General features: G+C 38.8%; 1 gene segment (V, D, J or C); it reads right to left on the bottom strand.

Moving 5' to 3' along the window:
* Positions 1-3,511: 3,511 nt before the first annotated feature.
* LOC149300461 (Ig gamma chain C region-like) lies at positions 3,512-18,610 on the bottom strand. The segment is given in 6 exon segments: positions 3,512-3,550; positions 8,637-8,908; positions 11,716-12,012; positions 15,837-16,154; positions 16,365-16,661; positions 18,568-18,610. Coding segments are annotated over 6 exon segments (1,266 nt in total).
* Positions 18,611-21,651: the final 3,041 nt, after the last annotated feature.

The following is a 21,651-nucleotide window of genomic DNA, read 5'->3' as shown; positions in this document are numbered from 1 at the left end:
TTTTTTAAAATGTTACATCTGTCCAATCTGTGCCCATGTCCTATTTGGGACTTCTTTGAACTTGGTCAATTCTATTTACCCCATCAAAGCATACATTTGTAAAACTAGACACTCTATGGGTATTTAAACTCTTTTCACGCCAGGAATTTTGTGAAGATATAGTGGAAACTTTTGGAATTGCTCATAAAAATAAACATATATATAATTGCACTTTTTCACATTTTGTTGGTACTGGATAGTTGACACCACTGGGGAATTGTTTTTACATGTTAACATGTTTTTAATTTTTAATGTTATTTTTTATTGATTTTACAAATCACAATTATGCATTGACTTGCATGGTTGAATCCAGTACCTCTATTCAACCTGCAAGGGGAGCTCAGTCTTTATTGGTCCCTTTATTAGACCCACTCATAAATAATCTTACGTTTTCCTCATCTTGTATTACCACACAAATCTTTCTCGTGTGAATTTTTTTTTAGATTTTACAAGATAGTCTTACCTTAACAAAAGTGACAAAACTACTATATACCAGGGTTAGCAAAAATAGACCAATGAAAGTGGATGTTGTAGTCCACACGCTGTTTTCTTCTGCATCAATAATGTCCTCTCCTTCATCATCATGGTAGACAGGGGTTACATACACAGGGCATTGATCTGTAAATATAACATTGTTTAAGGGAATTGTATACCTAGATGGTCCATTTACTGAAAAAATCAAGGGCATTTCTGTTATATCCAGAAAATATATTTAATTCACAGTAATCAGTCTGCCTATTTTTAACTGCCCATTGTCTGAAATGTAAAATCATAAACCATTCATAGTGTTACAAAATATAAAATGGCAACAACACGACACATGGGAGGCGAAAAATAACACAGATGCATCTGCAGAGAAGAAGAAGCATTTCTGCATCTCCCTTTTTTCCATTAATCTGTCTGCATTATTATTAGTGGATGGTTTTTGTTAACAGTAATTAACATTCAAGGTATTTTTCACAATGTTTTAATCACTTATTTTAATATGATGAAATGTTTCTCATATATAATTGAATTAATTCCCTAAACTCTATCATTAGACAAATTTTACATTACTGGAATGAACCAGAATATAGTTTCACAATTCTTCACTTAGACAATTATTTAGAATTGTGCATTTACCAGTGGCGTCGGCAGGGGGGGGCCAGAGGGGGCCATGGCCCCCCCTACATCATGCTGTGCCCCCCCAATTGAAACGCCGTCTTTTTTTTTTTTTTAATAGACGCGGAGGAGAGAGAGAGGCACCGAACGGTCGCTGAGGAATAAGTTTTCAGAAACTGTTCGGCGCTTCTCACTCTTCTCCGCGAGGCCTCTGCCTTGGTCGCAGTGGTGGCATTTCAAGTTGAGCGCCGGTATATGATGTCATATCCGGCGCTCAACAGTGAAGCCGCGCATACTGCGGCAGAGACAGGGACCTCGCGATCCCACCACTGGACTTCTACAAGCCCAAGGTAAGTGAACTTCAAAGGGTAGAAAGGGTGAGTAGAGGTAGATAGGGAGGGAGAGGGGATAGATAGGATAGATTGCGAGGGAGAGGGGATAGATTGGGAGGGAGATGGGATAGATTGGGAGGGAGAGGGGATAGATGGGATTGATTGGGAGGGACAGGGGATAGATAGGATTGATTGGGAGGGAGAGGGGATAAATAGGATTGATTGGGAGGGAGAGAGGATAGATAGGATAGATTGGGAGGGAGAGGGGATAGATAGGATAGATTGGGAGGGAGAGGGGATAGATAGGATTGATTGGGAGGGAGAGGGGGTAGATAGGATAGATTGGGAGGGAGAGGGGGTAGATAGGATAGATTGGGAGGGAGAGGGGGTATATAGGGAGGGAGAGGTGGTAGATAGGGTAGGGACGGAGAGGGGTTAGATAGGGTAGATAGGGAGGGAGAGGGGTTAGATAGGGAGAAAAGAAGGGTGGCAAGAATATTGAAATAAAGAGTCAGAATGAGAGAGAGAGAATGAATGGATTAATGTGTGGATGCATTAATGAATATGTGTAAATAATAATAATAATGTGTGAAAGAATAAATGATTGTGTGAATTAGTGAGTGACTGTAAAAGTGTTTGTGAATCATAGGTGTATTATTGATTTGTCAAAAAAGCAAAGATGGTATAAGCAGGGTGTTTAGGCAATGGGGACAAAGATGGCACAGATAGTGTGTTTATGGGACAAACATGGCGTACGTTCAGCTGTTTGGGGACAAAGTTGACTCATGCTGGGGCTGTTTGGCGACAAAGATGGCACGTCCTATGTATGTGTAATTTGGGTGCTGGTCAGGTTCTATGTGGGCAGTGTGGAGGCCAGGGTTGGCTTTGGGGTGTGTGACCAGTGATCTATGCCTGTAATTTAGGGGGTTTATCTATACCTTTAATGCAGAGTTTATATGTAATTTCCAATTGATATATACCTGCAAAGCTGGGTTTTGTGTTATTCTGTTGATCTGTATCGGCTATATTTCCATACATTATTTATGTTTACCTGCAAATATAGGATTTGTATGTCTTATTCAGTTGATCAATACCTGGAGTGCTGTTTCAATGTGTTGTTTATTTGATCTATACCTTCAGTGCTGAGTGTACATGTGATTTCCAGTTGATATATACCTGCAATGCTGGGTTTGTGTGTTCTGTTGGTTTATACCTGCAGTGCTATGTTTCCATACATTATTTATCTGTGATCTCTGACAGCCGGGGAAGGTCTGCGCGATGGACGCAGACAACCTCCGCTGTCAGCCACACCTCCTTCCGGCTGCAGCGTAAGTTGTTGTTTGAGTTTTCTGTTAGACTGTAGATATCACAGGTTGCCATACACTTTTAAATAAAAATGTAGTTGAACTTGTAACTTATGACAAGCTAACATTATCATGTGTTAAAGAAATTATATAATTCCAGCATTCCACCTGTATTCTATAAAACTTTTGTTTTTGCTGAAAACAAGATATATTCTTTTTTCGCTTACATTTGCACAAAGCGAGAGAACTGAACCTAACCAACTATTTTACAAGATAAGAAGACATACTTGACATATTCAAATTTTTATCTGCTTACTTTGTGTATTCGGTGTTATTGGGTGTTAACATGTTCAGACTATAAAAAGCCCCTGCTTTATCTCAATGGTGGTGTGCTCAATTTACATGAAAGTGTATGCATGATGTCACTTTATTGTAATCTTCTTTTGACTAAATAATTAAAAATTATTCTAGCCTGGGGGACTGAATAAATTTAGTAAAGACAGGAGTATTTTGCATATGTCTCTTTACTCTCACCAATAGCAGCAAAGAAAGAGTTAACAAAAAACTTGAAAACAACCAATAGAATAACAGTATAGGGCATAAAACCCCTGACAACCCCCTCTTCCTCCTCCTCCTCTTTTAGAGAGCTGTGAAACCGAAGATGGCCGTCCCGCTGCAACTACTCAAACGAAACCAGGAAACGAAATCCAGAACCAGAACAAAACTAAGATATCTTCAATCCAGAAACCCCAGAGTTCCTACTACCAGGTTAAGCTGGAAGAAAAAGAAGAAACATAACAGAAACCTCATAGAGTTTACTTCTCCACCCTCCCAGTTGTCAAGACCCTCCAGAGCTCACAGGTTCCCACTGGAGCAACCTCTAGGGAAACCGGGGGCATCCCTGTCCCAAAATATATCTCTTGAGAAAGAGGAACATTGGTAGTAGGGTCCTTGTTAGGAGGATATATCCTGCAAAAAGTTCCCGTGGTCGACCAGCCTTGGAGAAAAAAAACAGGGGGAGCTCTGAAAGACCTTCTTCATAGAGAGCTTAGCTTTACTCCATGATGTCATCACATAAAATGTGTCTGTTCAGCTCCTTCACAAAAGAGTCCCCAAACAGGTGGCAATTGGCGGCTGCCCCATGCACAAAAGTGCCGCCTTACAGCGTACAGTTGCTATGACGACATTAGGCAAATGGTGCGTAGTGCACAGTCTCTGATAAATTTGGGATCAAGAGTAGACCCCTGAAGAAAAGCACAACAACTATCAACCAGCGATACAATCTGGGTGATAGGGTCCATATCACGCAGATTGTCTTGTGTGGATTTAAGACCTTGTTTAAGGCCTTTATTGTGGTCTCTTTTATACTGGGAGGTCTGCTGCGGTTGCCGCTGAGCTAGGGGAAGCTTTTGTCGCAGTTGCCTGGTAGGATTCCGAACGGTGAGGCTCATCCACCTGGTACTCTCTACCAATTCAAGAGTTGTAACTCCTGGACAAAGCCCTGTCCTCTTCATAGAGGGATTGAGCTGAAGTCCAAGATGGTAATGGGGCGGAGCTAGTCTTAGGTAGTAACTAATCAGAAAAGGCATGGGATTAAAACAACCAGGGACTCACTGTGAAACAAGGTCACCAAACACTAATATTAGCAGGGGCTCACCCTTTAGCATGGTGAGGGGGTGTACCATGACACACTGAATTCACACAGTAACTTATGAGTTTTAACAACTGTTTAGGCGATATAATCCACAGTGTAAGGAATCCAAAGGTGGAAGAGTTAAAAACCAGGACACCTTAAAGATGGGTACTTAGGAGACCACAATAAAATAATCACTACAGGGGCTCACCCTGAAACAAGGTCACCAAACTCTTATATTAGCTGGGGCTCATCCTGTAGCGTGGTTAGGGGTGTATCCCGACACACTGAATTCACACAGTAACTTTTGTGTTGTAATATTAGCAGTGGCTCACCATGTAGCATGGTTAGGGGTGTACCCTGACACAATGAATTCACACAGTAACTTATGTGTCGTCACTATTGTTTAGGTGCTATAACCTACAGTATAAGAAAGGTGGAAGAGTTAACTACCAGGACACCCTATATACTCAGGAGACTTCAGCAAAATAATCACTACAGGCAAGTAATGGCAAAACAAAAATACGGTGCCCTCCACAAGCCTTCACAAAAGGAGAGCTTAATGCCACAACCAAGATGGCCACCGAATGCTGTAAGTGCAGCAAGGAGTGAAAATTAACCCCTTCGCGACCTTTGCCGGTTCAGGACCGTCATAACAAGAAGGTCACTAAATGACCTTTGACGGTCCTGAACCGTCAAAAAATTAAATAAGCTTAGAAAGTGATCAAGGATCACTTTCTTCGCTTAAACGGCCTTGCTGCAATGCCTCGATGTCGAGGCATTCAGCAAGGCCGAGATCGGCATCGGAGGCCATGTCTGGCCCCTCCCCGGGGCGCCAACAGCCGCCATACATTGTATGGCGGCGGACGCCCGTTTTAAAAGCGTTTAGGAGGCGATCAACGATCGCCTACTAAACTTAAATGGTGTCGCTGGAATGCCTCGATCAGGAGGCATCCAGCGACACCAAACACTTACCTCTGGGTGGGCTGTGACCGCTCCGGAGAGCGGTCACAGCCGCCGCTGCCGGTGATCTTCGCCATCAAGCAAGAAATAAAACAATAAAGACGAAAAAGTTCGCTAGAGGGTCTCCAGACCCTCTAGAGAACTGGCTCCACTTGCTGGTTGAATACAGGTACTGCATTCAACCATGCAAGTCAATGGAGCCCAGCTTTCTAATCACTATGTGATTAGTAAAATATTAAAAAAATAAAAAAATAAATAAAAAATGGAAAAAAAAAAATAAAAAAAAATGTGCTAACATTTAAAAATAATTATGCAGTGATGTCACTAGATGAACCATCCAGTACCAGCAAAATGTGTAAAAAAATATATAAAAAAAGTATTAAAAAAATAAAATAAAATTAAAAAATAAAGTTTATTATTTTGAGCAAGTGCTAAAATTTCTCAAAAATCTCAACAAAGAGTTAAAATAAAAGCACTTCAAATACCCAAGGGGTGTCTAATATATATAAAAAATGGCTGATGGGGTAAATTGGAGTGGCCGAGCTCAAAGATAGGGCATAGGTACAGACTGACCAAAATGGAGAAAAAAAGCGCACTTCCCAAATGTGGCATTTTAAATCTGAAACAACCCGACAAACCCATGCATGTCGATTATCACTGCACTCAGGAGATGTTCCTGAACACACATTGGCGTGTTGTTTGACAGTGGCATATACCAGGACCTGTATATCTATAACTAAAGTACAATTTGTGTGAAAAAAAAATAAAAAAAAATTACTATTACAAAGTATGACAAAGTGTAGTTCTATAATTGGTGCATGGAAAGGGTTACATTTGGAATACCCTGGGGTGTCTAGTTTTCAAAAATATATGGTTTGAATGGGTTAAATTGAGTTAACCGGCTTCAAAGATATTCCAAAGAGGAGAGGGAGGCACAATGACTAAATTACCACCTGAATTACGCATGCCCCAAAAGTAGCCTTTTACCAGCCAAACAATCTGACAAACCCATGCATGTGGGGTATCGCTGTACTCAGGAGATGTTGCTGAACACATATTGGGGTGTTGTTTGACAGTGACATATACCAGAACCTGTATATCTATAACTAAAGTACAATTTGTGTGGAAAAAAAAATAAAAAAAATTACTATTACAAAGTTTGACAAAGTGTAGTTGTATAATTGGTGCATGGAAAGGGTTAAAATAACAGCATTTGGAATACCCTGGGGTGTCTAGTTTTCAAAAATATATGGTTTGAATGGGTTAAATTGAGTTAACCGGCTTCAAAGATGTTCCAAAGAGGAGATGGAGGCAGACTGACCAGATTTGTTAAAAAAGATTTGGAAATCATAAAACGCTGCTTGTACTTATTGCCCTATAACTTACAAAAAACAGCAAAAAAACATAAAAACATTGGGTATTTCTAAACTCAGGACAAGTAGTAGAATCTATTTAGCTAGTTTTTTTACTTGCTTTTTTAGGTGAGTAAAAGATTTTTCAAATAAAAGTCATAAAATGTGTTTTTTTTTCAATTTTTCACCATGTTTTTTTTATTTTTTTTATAGTAAATAAGATGATACGATCAAAATAATGGTATCTGAAGAAAGCCCATCTTGTCCTGAAAAAAACAATATATAACTTATGTGGGTACACTAAATAGGTGAGGAGAAAATTACAGCTGAACACAAGCACCACAAAAGTGTCAAAACAGCCTCGGTCCCACAGGGTACAAAACGAAAAATTAGCCCGGTCCTTAAGGGGTTAAAATGAAATTAAAAGGAAATAATGCAAGATAAATAAAAGAAAATACCAAGCTAATGATAAGAGGACGAGGGGTTAAAAAAACGCATGATACTATGGGATGTATATGGGAAGGTAGTATAACAAAAAAACCAAAATAAAGTGTATCAGAGAAAAGGAGGGGAAAACATGTAAAAAAATCAATATAGGTACAGTACTTTTATTTATTTTTTTATTTTATTTTAGCTAAATAAAATACCGTATTGGCTAGAATATAGGCCGCATCCAACTATAGGCTGCACCCTAAAAGTTTGTTGCTATTTTAAAGAAAAATGTATTTGGAATGGTGAATCAGTAGTTTACCTAATACACAGGAGTACATGTATTTTAACATTTTTGGTATCTATTATGCAGTTAGTCAACCTATGTTATATATAAACAGAAATTTGGAAAACCAATTGCCATTTAAGGTCCCCCCTTAATTCATAATGCACCTTACTTCCCCTCTGCTACCCTGATATGCCACTCTGCCCCCCCAGTTATGCTTTATGCCCCCAGAAATGCCACTCTGCCCCCTAGAAATGCCAGTCTCCCCCCAGATATGCCAGTCTGCCCCTCAGATATGCTTTATGCCCCCTAGAAATGCCACTCTGCTCCAAGACTTACCAATGCACCCCCAGACTTCCTGGTGTCTAGCAGGGGCCGGCCGGTGAATGTCTGCGCGGTGCTCACAGACAACCTCCGCTGCCCGCACTTCCGGTGGGGCTTCTATGACTTAGAAGCACTGGCGGAAGTGCCGGCAGCGGAGGTTGTCAACACGCATCGCCTCAGCTGGGGAACGTCTGCGTGATGCACCTAGACAACCTCCTCTGCTGGCACTTCCGCCGGGACTTCTATGGTGGAGCACCAGAAGGTTATGTCATGCTGGTGCTCCACCATAGAAGCCCCGGCGGAAGAGCTGGCAGCGGAGGTTGTCTGCGCACATCGTGCAGATGTCCATGGTTGCCGGAGAGTAGGATCCAGGTCCCCTGCAGTGCCCGGCACCTGGAACTGCATGTCCCGGGTGTCGAGCGATGCGAATTGCGCATCCCTGCTAAAACCCTGATTATAGGCTGCACCCCCACTTTGAAGACTTAAAGCGGGGGGGGGGGGAGTGCAGCCTATATGTGGGCAAATATGGCATGTTTTACAACGAATAAGGGATAGCCGATAGGACCAAGTGTTAATCTGACCTGCAGCTTCGGTGAGCAGGAAAAAAGAGGAGGGGGTTGTCTGTTATTCTATTGGCTGTTTTCAAGTTTAACGCTTTCTTTGCTGCTATTGGTGAGAGTAAAGAGAGTTATGCAAAATAGGAGCCTCCTGTCTTGCCTTAAAATTCTCTCTTAATTTGGACCAGCTGTTTCACGTTACAATTCCACAACACATGCACTTTTAAAATGTAGTCAACCAATCGATATCTATAAATTTACCATTGTAGATGCTGTAATTCCTTATTATATACTCTTTTGATGAGATATGTGCTACCTTGCACATGCATGTTATTCCTTTGAGCCATGTGTTTTCAGCTATGGAAAGGTGGCTGACAAAGGAGCACTGCTTGAGCTTGTGGTCACATGTGATTTCTCCTGGGTCAGAAACATTGTGCTCAATTGAGAGACCTGTGGCTTCCCATTCCACAAACAGATCCTTTGGGTAAAAGCCTGTCGCCACACATGTTAAAGTGACAGTTTCAGTCTGTATGTGCTTTGGCGTAAGTGACAGTATAAGCACTGTTGGAGGTTTCATTTCATCTGAGGCTGTAGAAATAGAAAACATGTAAAGAAACATGCTGGAAACCATGTTATATTACAGTAACCTAATATCTAAACGTATTAAAGGAGACAGACTATGAAATTAGAACATTAATAATATACACAAATGGGCTTCTCTATTTACCTGTGCTCTTGAGGCAGTATAAGGCTATTTTGGTAATTCAAACCAGAAATCTCAAAGCATTCTGAAACTGAAGCTTACATTATTCTCCCTCACCTACTAATAGAAGAACAACTAGTAGACATTGATCTTGTGTTGACACTCACTGTGTGTCCATATGATGCTTGACTGATTCACTACACCTTGGAATGGTCCTATATGGCAGGCAAGATTTGAAGTTTTATTCCATTCGGCTAGGCTAATGCTTATGGTGCTCTTAATCCAGGTTATTGAGTTATGTGTAGTCAACTCTACAATAGCTTTTTGGGTCATTTGCTTCCCATCTGCAATCCATTGTATTGTGGCACTTGCATTATTTGTTCTGCATGAAACATTTCCAGTTTTGTGAATAAACAGATCTCTGAAAGATGGCTTGATTATGTCAATTTCTGGTGTAAAAGAGGATTGTTCTGAAACAAAGTAAAAACAGGAGAAAAACAGCTATATTGCTTACTTTTAATTTGTTTATGTAGGAAACGTTGCATGAGCCAATAACCAAGAATACAAATAATTAACCTTACAGCATCAAGTAACGAGGCAGCCATCCCCCTATGTATTGTTATGGCATTCTGTACAAGAGTAGAAAATTACTATACCATGCTTTTCCACAGGGATACTGATGTTCTTTCTGTAGTGTTCTGAGGATATGTGGGCTACTAGACATGAATAAACAGTCCCACCAATCCAATCAGTCTTGAGGATGGGTAGTTGACTTGTTGTTGAACATTGCTTCTTTTCATGATCACAGGTAATTTCATCAGACACAGGGCTGTACTTTTGGGTTGATGTGTTGGTATAAACCTCCCAAATGACAAAAATATCTTGTGGATAAAATCCTTTTACTAAACAAAGCAACGTCAAGTTTTCTGCATTTGAACTTTCTTGAAATGGATGCAATATATGTATTTGTGGAGGTTTCATTTCTCCTGGCAATCGAAACACAAGGGAATATCAATAAGCACTCATATATTGTGTTGTTTGATCTCTCAATTACAATAATACATTTAATTGTAATGTATGCTGAACATGATGAATATGATGGTATCATTAAAGAGTTTATAAAAACTGTACAAAACGAATAGAAAAATGTTACTTGTGGATTCGTACTGTAAAACTGTTAATGGTCAACAGTTTGTTGAGAAGAACATCTTGTGGAGGCTTCAGCTCACATGGAACTGATTTATGTTATACTTTCCACCAAACCACCTTTAGTAATTCATATTGTTTATATATTATAGCAATTCATTCTTAAAAAGTGTACTTATAGGAGGATCTAAAGTCAGACTAATGAGTGGAGCAAAGGGGGGCAGTGGTATGGGCATGGGAGCCCAGGCATTAAGTATGTACTGGCCCCAAGATTCTGATGGTGGCCCTGTATCAAATGGATAAATTAAGGTGACAAGGCTTAAGAGGGTGTGTAAACAAAAGAGCATTAAAAGGGAAGAAAAGCAAAGCTAGGAAAATATTTAGTAGAGAGGGGAAGTAGGTAAGGGAGAAAACGTGATAAAGTGGAAGAGTGAAAATATTGTGTTTTTCTTTTTAAATGCTAGTTGGTCACTTTTTGATGGTTTCAAAATTTTCACACTCCCCTTCTTAAGCAGCATCCGCCATTATTTTTTGTGTACTGCCAAATATCAAAAACCCATAGGTTTTACTATAAGATCATTATATAGGGTTTGTGACACAAGAACATGCCTCTTAATAGCATACTGTCATGCACTTCATGAGATGTACTACTGTATGTAGTGCAAAAACTGTACTTTATTCAAACTGAAAATGATCATCTATTATAGGCGGGCATAGGCAGAACAATGTCTGACACCTCTCTGCTTCACCACATCTGGAGAAGTGCTGCTTTAAATATTTTTCCCTATTTACAGTTGAGCAAACAAGAGAGAAGAGAGACGTTCTTGTAAAATGCACAGCAAATGTATCTCACAGTATCAGTTTTTTTGAATAAGTTACAAAATAAAAAGGTAAATACATGTAACACAGTGTCTTCAGGAAATGTACACTAATGTATGTTTTTTTCCTCTTTTAACTTTATTTGACATCTATTCGCTAAAGAGAGAGTGTGTGGAAGAGTTGAACATTTCATAATATCACTACACACCATGCAGTAGCTCACTGGGATTTACCCCTGGTAATGCATTGCAATATGACTTAGTTCACTGTCCCCTCTTTAGTGAATAGACCCTTTTATCTGGGTTTTTTTTTTTTTTACATTTTCTTTATATGCTGCCCTGGAGCTCATCATTTCAGGTTATCATGTGATAAGTGATAGAACCACATACTGCTTCCTAACCTCAAGGTCTTTATAGTAATGCCGCATATCTTAGAGAGAGCAAGTTAAGGACTTTTATTTTTCTGCAGTAAGCTCAGATAAGTTGACAGCTCCATACATATTTAATAAAGCAAACATGAAAACTGAAAATAAATTCCTTCATTCAAAAAGAAAGAGAGCAAGATAAACTTTTACTGTAAGTCTATACCAAGTTCCACCAATTAAAAATGAAGAACAAAATCACACTCACATGCTTACATGCTCTTATTATCTGTACACTTTTTAATTGTTCCAAATAACTTTTTTTTTCTCTTTCCTTAGGATAAAGTAGATTGTATCTGAACTTACCCACTGTTATTTCACTCTCAATATACTCGGTAGAACATGGCTGTTTAACAACGCAAGCCACAGTAGTTATGGACTGCCACTCTTTGTGATTAACATTAAAGCTGACAGTATTTCTTGCATTTGTATCAATGTTGCCCTTCTTGTCATTTTTATTGCTATTGATTTTCAGAAATATTTCTTTTGCATCAACATAGAAACCCAAAACAGAGCAAATGATTTTGCCATTGCCATTAAGTAAGTCTTGAAGAGAAGGCCTCACTACTTTCACAACTGGATACATGGAGATGCTTTGGCACGCTACACAGGAATCAAGAGAAAGACACATGAGAGTCAATCAGTTGATAATCTAAAATTAAAATTATGCGTTTTAGGTTGATGTTTAATAATGTACCCCATAACTGTTTTGTCATGGAAAGTTACAGGGGACATTCCAAGTAAAATATAATACAAAATGTTTAAGTATGTTGATACAATGTTTCTGTATTAATGGAAATGTAGTGGCTTAATTTGAAAAAAAGAATACTGTTTAAACTTCCAATGTCATCAGAGGCATATTGAAATATGCCACTTAACCACCATACTCATGCTAAGGTTTTGTCAAATTGTATGACTGTGGTGTACTTGAAAACTTTGTTTTGTAGGAGAGATGCATTTTAACTTCAGCCGAGTTCTCACTGCATAATACATTGGTGCGATAACTTTTAAGAAATCTCTCTACATATGATATGCAGGGGTAGCTCAGACTAAAATGTGAAGATGCTAAATTCCTTGTTATATTGTGCCACAGAAACATGACAAACCATGGGCATTCATCAAGAGACACAGACTAGCCACTCCAATCTTTCCAGGAAGGCAAAAGTAAGCATCTTAAATGGTCAGTTTAAAATGCTAGTGCAATGGACATAGTCCTTCAGTCATTAACAATGTTGCATTTATAATATGCCCACCCCATTTTTTTGTTAAATTTAAAGTCATGATGATTATGTGAGTAACTGGGACTTTTAAATGCAAGATCCAAATTTTTTAGAAACACTTTTTATTTAGAATTAGAAAGATAAAATCTAACTGTCCGCCTGTCTCTATTTTTTTCCCCACGTGTGAAGTGAGAATTTATGATGTTTGAAGATTGTAAGCTCCTTTGAGCAGGGCCCTCCTCACCTGCTGTCTCTGTAAGTCAAATTGTTATGTTACATCCTACTTGTTGTGTCCTGTCCACCAGGCCCGGACTGGGACAAAAAATAGGCCCGGGCATTTAAGACTGAGCAGCCCATTTTTATTTATTTATTTTTAAAGCCCACCCTTCATGTACCATCTTTGCATTTCCCCAAATCACTTAAACATTCATGATAGACACAAACACTTATTCATTCACACAAATCAATAACACATACTCATTAATGCAGTCTCACAAATCATTCAAGCAATTTATCCACACATTAATTCATTAATTCTCATACGCATTCACACAATTCATCCACACATTTATTCATTCATTCTTGTACGCATTCACACTACCCCCTCTCCCCATCCCCTTCTTATCTGCCCCTTCTAACTATGTTCCCCCTTATCACTATGTACCCCCTTCCCCATTTCTCAATATGTACCCCCTCTCACTATCTATCCCCTCTATCTATCCCTTTCTATCTAACCCCTCTCCCCCCTCTCACTGCACCCCCTCCCTTACCCTACTTACCTTGTTGCCGGAGTAAGCAGCAACTGCGACCGTGTCTGCCACTCTAGGAGGCCGGGCAGCACCCACCAGGGTCGGCCTTAGGGGTGCGCGGCCGCACAGGACTTAAATTAAAACACCCCTAAGGCTGGCCCTGGTGGGGGCTTCCCGGCCTCATAGAGAGGCGGACACGGTCGCAGTTGCTGCGGGCTTAAGGGGCAGGTGCCCCTTATGCCCTGCGTTAATGAAGCCCATGCAGCAGCGCAGCTTAGGCGGAGTGGGCCTTGACAGAGCTAGGTGGTGTGCAAAAGGAGAATCCTGGTTGTCCCACCCGCCCTCCCTTTAAGGTGGGTTGTGGGGGGTGACTACCCCATTTGGTCACAGCGGCGGGGATAGTTGGGGATTATTGCCTAGTACGGTGGTTTGTTATGTTTTGGTTTAATAATTTGACTTGGTTCAAGTTATTTGGGTAGGTTTCGAGCTGGCCTGTGGCTCAGAACCTGGGGTGGTGTAGGGGTGTCTCGGTATGCCCCTGCATTGGTGGTTTGGTTAAGTTGGTGGTGTAGGGGTGTCTCGGTATGCCCCTGCATTGGGGGTTTGGTTAAATTGGTGGTGTAGGGGTGTCTCGGTATGCCCCTACATAGTTATAATTTGGTTAAACGGTCTGGTAGGGGTGTCTTGGTATACCCCTATTGTGGTTAATGTGTTAATGGGTTAATGTGGAGGCACCTGGTATGTGTTGGTGCCATTGTTATATGGTTAATTTATTTGTTATGGGAGGTCATTGTCAGTGTTAATAAGAGGAAAACTGTTAATTATGTTTAACCGGGGTGGCTTGGTTGACAATGACCTTTAAATATTGTATATATGTTAATAAAGCTGTGGACAATATATTTTGCACCCAAATAAAGTGTCTGTGTCATTATTTGGGTACGGGGTACGGTCTTCCTGGGCACAATCTCAAATATGCGCTTGTCATGCGGCCGCATAGGCCCAGTCAGTCCGGTCCTGACTGAGCCTATTTTAAGGTAGGTGCCTGGAGCTGCAGCTCCATCAGTCCCTATGTCAATCCGGCCCTGGGCCGCCCGGCCCACCGGGAAAATGCCCGGTGTGCCCGATGGCCAGTCCGGGCCTGCTGTCCACCCATTGTACAGCGCTATGGAATTTGATGGCGCTATATAAAACAATAAATAATCATAAAAAAGAAGAGAAAATGTGTGTTGAGGGTCGGTTCAATCCATTAGTAATTTATGGTTGTGTCAATGTGTCTTGTATCCAGGGAAAAACAATCCCTAGTCAACTATGGTGTTCATTAGTCTTTTATCTTATTTAGAGTATATAGTCCTGCATGAGTTGTTGATTCATGTACTATGGGGTGGTTTGGAAAGTCGTTTCGACTTGTTTGCGGGTATCAAGTGGGTGGGCAAGGCAAGTGGTGAAAAAGTCATTATTGGAAATAGGGTTTGTTATAATGAAATACATTTTTCAGTCTTACCACTTTCAAAGTATTTTAGAAAATAGTTATTACTTTTAATTAATATATATGCTTTTAATGTGTATCTAGCAGGGGAAATAACACCACTCAATTTGGGCATTTAACTAATGTGAAACCATTTATACTAAATGCAAGGAATTAGGAAACGTTAGTGAAACGGGGTACAAACTAACCATCGAAAAAACTGTTTGGGTATGTCAGGAGCAACAGGAGTTTGAACCAACACCCCTGCCTCTTGTTGTTAGTACACCTAATCATTACACCAGCGGGTAGCTTTTGGGTTGCTGGTCTCTCTACCTCCCCATGCACATAAGATACCAACACGCTTCTTCTTCACTTGTGGCTCACTATGACAATCAAGGGTCTATAAAGACCTGAGTATACTCCTACCTCAGGGTTGGAACATTGTGGTTGGGGCTCTGTTGTTGTTTGGATTTTGACCCTTTGGAGTTTTACAGTGAACCTGGTTTGCCCCTTTGTACTGCGAATGTGTTGGATCATTAAGATTTTGGCATGGTCTTTGACTTCTCTTCCAGATTATGCCTTGTTACCGTTCTACAGACCCCCTTGCCGTCTAAAGAACTAGACATACCTATTTTTTAGTCAATTTTATAAACTGTTACTGCAATGGAAGTGGCAGAAATCCGCTTGCCTCTCTTTATCTCTTAACCCAGTGGGAGGCATGTGTAGCATAATGGTCATATGACTGTTGGAGGTTATTGCAAATGCTTTTTTGTTTGTTAGGAACGATTCTACGTTGAAAATCCATTAAGGCAGCTTACTTCTGTTGTCACAAATCCACACATTATTATTATTATTTATTGCTTTATATGGTGCCATTATAGTCCGTAGCGCTGTAAAATGGCTACAGATTTCTCCCACATACACAATACATTTCAAATCTATATATATCCAAGTTAACTGCTAAGCATAATTTTCTAGTATTTTTACGTTTACCTGTACATTTGCTAATGCTCTGTTCGAAAGATTTCTCTTGGTGGATGACCTGACATGTGTATTCCTCCTCCTTATTCCAGCTTTCTCTGCTGACACTGAATATGCTCCTTCCTGAGAATGTTCCATTTGTATCCTTTACTGGGTTGAATCCAGTATTACTGATAGTTTTCCCATGTTTACGCCAGACCAGTGAAGCCACACCTGGTCGAAAGTTAGAAACCAGGCAAACTAGAGACACTTTTGTGACTTTGGGACTGTCATCACAGGAGGAAAGGAAAATCTCAATATTGGGGTTCAACGGTGCATTGCTTGTACATTCTGTAATAAAAGCCCATGTGAGAACAGTAGGTAAATCCAGGGTTTCAAAAATATATGTCTGCAAATATATTTAAACCATTACTGTATTCAGTTATTTTAGTTTCCTTTATTGTGCTAGAATTTTACACCATGCTGAACCTGACAACATCATGCTGCAATTTTGTTTTCTATTCGGAATATGACTTCTGAGGGCTAAAACCCTAAACTTACGTTTTTTAAGCTCCGTTTGAAGGTGAAACTTATTGGAATTTGCTTCACAGGTGTAACTCTTACTCTCCCACTCTGTTGAAGGTATGATCCAAATAGCAGTTTGAAGAACATATTCTCCACTCATTGCTTTGTAACTCTTCTTTTTGAATTCTTCTTTCTGATTTCCAGCCAGTCTTAGATTCAGTTTCATGGTAATGGTATTTTTCAGAAGGCAGCCAACGACAACATCTTGTTTATTTTCATTATCTTGAGTGCAGGACGGAAGCAAGGAATACAGTACACTTTCAGACTCTTCCACTAAAATAAGATAGAATAAAATTCAGTCTACTAATACCGTGCAAAAAATACTTTAAACTATTCTTGTTTTTGATCTGTCCACAAGAAAAAGTGGTTTGGTGCATTTAACCCTTTGAATTCAACAAGTCAGCGCACATTGTCCCCACGGAAGGGTAGACCAATTTTCCTAGTTTTGCTTAAGTGACAACCATATAATCAGTTTATATACCTTATTTAGAGAGCACTTTATACATATTTTGGGATAGGTTAAACAGTTCATAGAGTAATATTCTCTCCAGTATTTACCCATATATGCCAACGCTAATAGTAAATGTAACCAACACTATTTTTTTTCCTTAAAAGCACCCTTAGCACATTTATCTCATCTATGTGTAGTGGTACATTCAGGTAGATTGAACACATAGGTGACAGTAATATATCACTGGAATGGCACACAAAACAAGGGGTTTATATTCAATGATTATTGTAAGAAAGCAAAATTCACATAGAAAATATAAACATACCAACCATTGTACACTTCTCCTATCACCCTCATCATTATTCTGTCTAAGGGTAATCATGGTTTCGGTCCACAAAAGAACATTTTTTATTTACAATGGTAAAGAAAAAAATGTATTTATATTTATGTATTTTGATCTTTCGTTTTTTTGACAGGAGGGCATTTTTGAGAGTTGTACTTGTGCTGTCACACTCATCCCTGCATGTTATCAGAGATAAAGCTATTTTAACCAGAATATATTGCATGGCCTTTTTACTTTTCTTTTAATTGTAAGAGAAAATCTGCCGATTTATCTGCGACTAATTTTCAGCTTTGTCGTTACCGTAGATTAAGCCTCTGTGTTCAACTGTAAATGCAAGGCTTTCCTCTATAACAGAATTTTTGCATGTAAATCTAAAGACACGATTCTTCTGTTGCAGACAAACAATGTAGACATTAATCACAGAAAAATATTCACAAGTTTGATCCCTTGCAACTGATTAATAGTTTGTGTTAGGCATAAATGTGATTTTTTTTTAATACTTGTAAAGCATAGGAAAAAAGGTTGTTTAAAATTTACATAAATGCACATATGAGTGGTATGAGAAACTGTATAGTTTTATGGCATCAATGCAAGTCCATTGACATCCATGTGCATTTTATTATTATAGACATTGTTACAGACAGTCGTATGATGTCAGATAAGTCTAGATAATACAGAATCAAGAATTGCATTGTTAGCCAGTGAATGACTTGTATTTATTGACACCTGTACAACTAAGAATTAGAATGTTTTTGATTTCATATAATGAGCCTTATTCCATCCACTGTTTTTTAAATGAAAAAAAATATAAAGCATTTGATCACTGTAGTCAAAATCTTCCATTCCATAATCTTTTAGAATAAAATTGTTGTATATAAAACACAAGACTGTTTATGAAGCAAGAAAATAAGATTCAACCTTATTTGATGAGGACCGATGCAATTCTGCAAAGTTTTAATCAGAAGGTTCTAAATGTTAACAAGTATAAAGTAAGTACAGGCCTCCCAGCTGGTGCAGGATTTAAATACCTTATTTTACAGTGCATTATGGGAAAACACAAGCTAGCATCATTACTTCAGGGAAGTTTGCTTTCACTCGCTACTTGCATACACATCCCAGACATGGTATGAACACACACAAACTATATCTACTATATGGAGAAAAATATTGGGACACCTGACCATTACACCAACAGGGACTTTGATAACATCACATTCTAAAAATATAGACATTAATATGTAGTTGGTCCCCCTTTGCAGCTACACTCTTCTGGGAAGGCTTTCCACAAGATTTTGGAGTGTTTCTGTGGGAATTTTTGCCCATTCATGTAGTAGAGCATTCGTGAGTTCAGGCACTGATGTTGGACAAGAAGGCCTGGTTCTCACCGTTCCAAACCATCCCAAAGGTGTTCAATGTGGTTGAGGTCATTTTGGGAAAGGCCCTTTTCTATTCCAGCATGACTGTGCCCCAGTGCACAAAGCAAGGTCCATAAAGACATGGTTGGGTGAGTTTGGTGTGGAAGAACTTGACTGGCCCGCACAGAGCTGAACCCCCTTAAACACCTTTGGGATGAACTGGAACAGAGATTGTGAGCCAGGCCTTCTCATCTAACATCAGTGCCCGCAGAAACACTGTGGAAGCTGTAAAAGGGGGGGGCAACTACATATTAATATCTATGTATTTAGAATGCAATGTAATAAAAGTACGCGGTTGAGGTAATGGTCAGGTGTCCAAATACTTTTGTCTAGATAGTATATATATATATATATATATATATATATATATATATATATATATACTAATATCCTAAGAAGTTAAGGGAAAAAAAGTCAAAAGTCAAAGTCATGTTGAGATTTCTTTATTCCCAGTGAGTTCATTCAAATTTACATTAAGGAGAATACAAAGCAAAGTATTGGGTTGATAATACAAATGGGCTTATTTTACAGAGCGTTGTAATGCAAATTAAAGAGTAGAATAAATAATACTGGCTAGCCCAGTGTGGAACTCCAAACACTGTGTCTTTCAAAGAGCTAATGCTGTGGAATAGAATATCCATGAATACAGCATCATTTTACCTGGAAGAAAACAAAAAAACTAATTACTGTGGACCTACATTAATAATAGTTATACATAAGGCAGTTAGTTTACAATGGGTATAGAAGTGGTCAGATGAGTATATAAACAGTGGTGTAGTTAGGCTAGGGCAGCACCCCAGCTGCCCTAGCTCCCCCACCTCCCCCATAGACCTAGTGGGCCTAGGCCATCATACACCATTGTATATACACTCACTCTCTCTGAGTGCAGGTCACAAGTGTCCAACCTGTACTCACCCCTTCCCCCTTTTTCGTCCTTTATTCATCCACCTATTTTAGTTTTAAAAAAAGCATACCTACTATCGCAATAATGTTGCACTACAAACTACTGGTGCACCTTCTTTTTCTGCTAAATGCCATGATTACAAAATTTTTTGACAAGGTCTGTTAAAACTAATAAAATTTAAAGACAATATGCCAAGTTGCCCTGGGTTGAACTCTGAGAATTTTAGGTATGCATTGGTACTTTTAATGTTTGATGCGTCAACTCATATCAAGTTAGGGACTAAATGTTTCAGAGTCACTCACTTTCACAGACTCTAGGGAGTCCTCTTTGAGTTGCTTATGCACCACAAGATTTCCCATAATTGTTTTTCATGTTGATATTAATGGGGCTTCCACATGGGCCAGCTTTGCTGAACATTGAATCTCCTCACAACTTCTTTTATTCTAATACAGATGTTTTTTTGGCTTGCTCTCTGAGTCTCTAATTGTGTTCTGTCCATCTTAATTGTACATATTTTTAAATGTTTGCTAATGCTTAGCATATTTATAGTAAAGTAGTCAGAAACAAAATCTTCAGTTAATGCCCCAAAGTCACCAAAGATGTAAAGGGGGCTTTCCATACAATGATGTAGGGACACTTTACTTTCAATTATTTATTAATTGTACATTATACAGCTGGTAAAGCTAGCATGTATGAAAATGTACAAAATTTACATGTACAAAATTCTCTAATGTACTGTAAAATGCCACTTTAGTATGTCTAGGTGGCTCATTACTGGAATGACTGAATGCTTAGTGCTCAAACAGCTAGACTACACCCACATTTAATCCCTTTATCATTGCATTTCATACCATCATACTTTTGGGTTATATTAAATCAATCATGAAGACATTCAATGACTTGACTGAGCAATCCAATAGTATATGATCGCACCTTGAACAAGGTAACCGTGGCGCTGTAGAACAAAGTCAGGAGGAAGAGCACAATAAAAGTAGAGGTTGTAGTCCAGAGGCTGTCAATTTCTTCATCCTCATCTCTGTACAACATGCAAACTGTAGGTACGACACAAAAAGGTTAGTATTGTGCACCGTCTGATATAAGACAGAGTGTGGTAATTTTAAACAATTACAGATGGAGAAGAGATACATGGAAAACAAACACAAGAAAGTCTAATAATCAGAAACAATTGTGATTTGCTGATAGAGATCAGATCTTGAGCTAGCTGCCAACTTCATTCTCCTCCATATTTGATCTTAGTTATTCAGTATATTATTGTATATACTGTGGTAAATAACATAGTGTTATTCTCAGTGATACATTTTGGAATCAAGAATACTAACAAGTTGCTTGTTAGACCAAGAATAATCTGTGCATGCTGGTGTAATTTGTTTAATGTTTTTGTCAAATGACACTTTAAATGTTCTACCTGTGCATATGTATTTGGGGCAGAATTATTTAGCAGGATATTGAAAAATATTCAAATCTGATTTTATGAAATTTTTCATAGATTACAGTAGTCACTGTAACAAAGATAGTAGCAAAGATTAGAAGATCTTGGGCATTTTAGTTCCATATTGTTATCAATTGATGACTGAGGACTTGATTATGTCTCTATATGTATCCTGTTTCTATGGCCTTACATCAAGTTTTTAAAATATGGTTAGGGGAATTGTCAATGTATTTGTATTTTTTTTATTAGTTTCTCGATATTAAATGGGTGTTTTTCAACATACAGTAGGATAGAACAATAGTTTAAGGTTCCTGCATGTATTAGTTGAATATTTATTACCTCTCATGATTGGTGGATTTATTTTTTTGTTTATGAATTGTTGGTTTATGCTCAAAGGTTGTAGGTTTTGCTTGCATAACTTTTTAAAAAAAAAATACCTAGGAAAACTTTAAATATCTGTGTAAATATTTTTTAAAGCTTTATGGGGTTTCCAAATATCTATGCATCATGTCAAAATGACACATTGACGTAACATGAAATTGGAAGTCACTGCAAGACTACCAGACCCAGTAATCGTGATCACGCGTAAGTGAAGTATAGCCCATATACAGGTCTAACTAATATCACTAGGCTTTAAAACATATGTTTTAACACAGAGCAAAAAAGGGGTAGGAGCTACTATTCCACCAAGTATTAGGCT

The sequence above is a fragment of the Sceloporus occidentalis genome, unplaced genomic scaffold (genome assembly GCF_023333645.1).
Source record: "Sceloporus occidentalis isolate IW3139 unplaced genomic scaffold, rSceOcc1.0.p SCAF_24, whole genome shotgun sequence".
NCBI classification, from domain to species: domain Eukaryota; kingdom Metazoa; phylum Chordata; class Lepidosauria; order Squamata; family Phrynosomatidae; genus Sceloporus; species Sceloporus occidentalis.
This window is presented reverse-complemented; position numbering and strand designations above follow the sequence as displayed.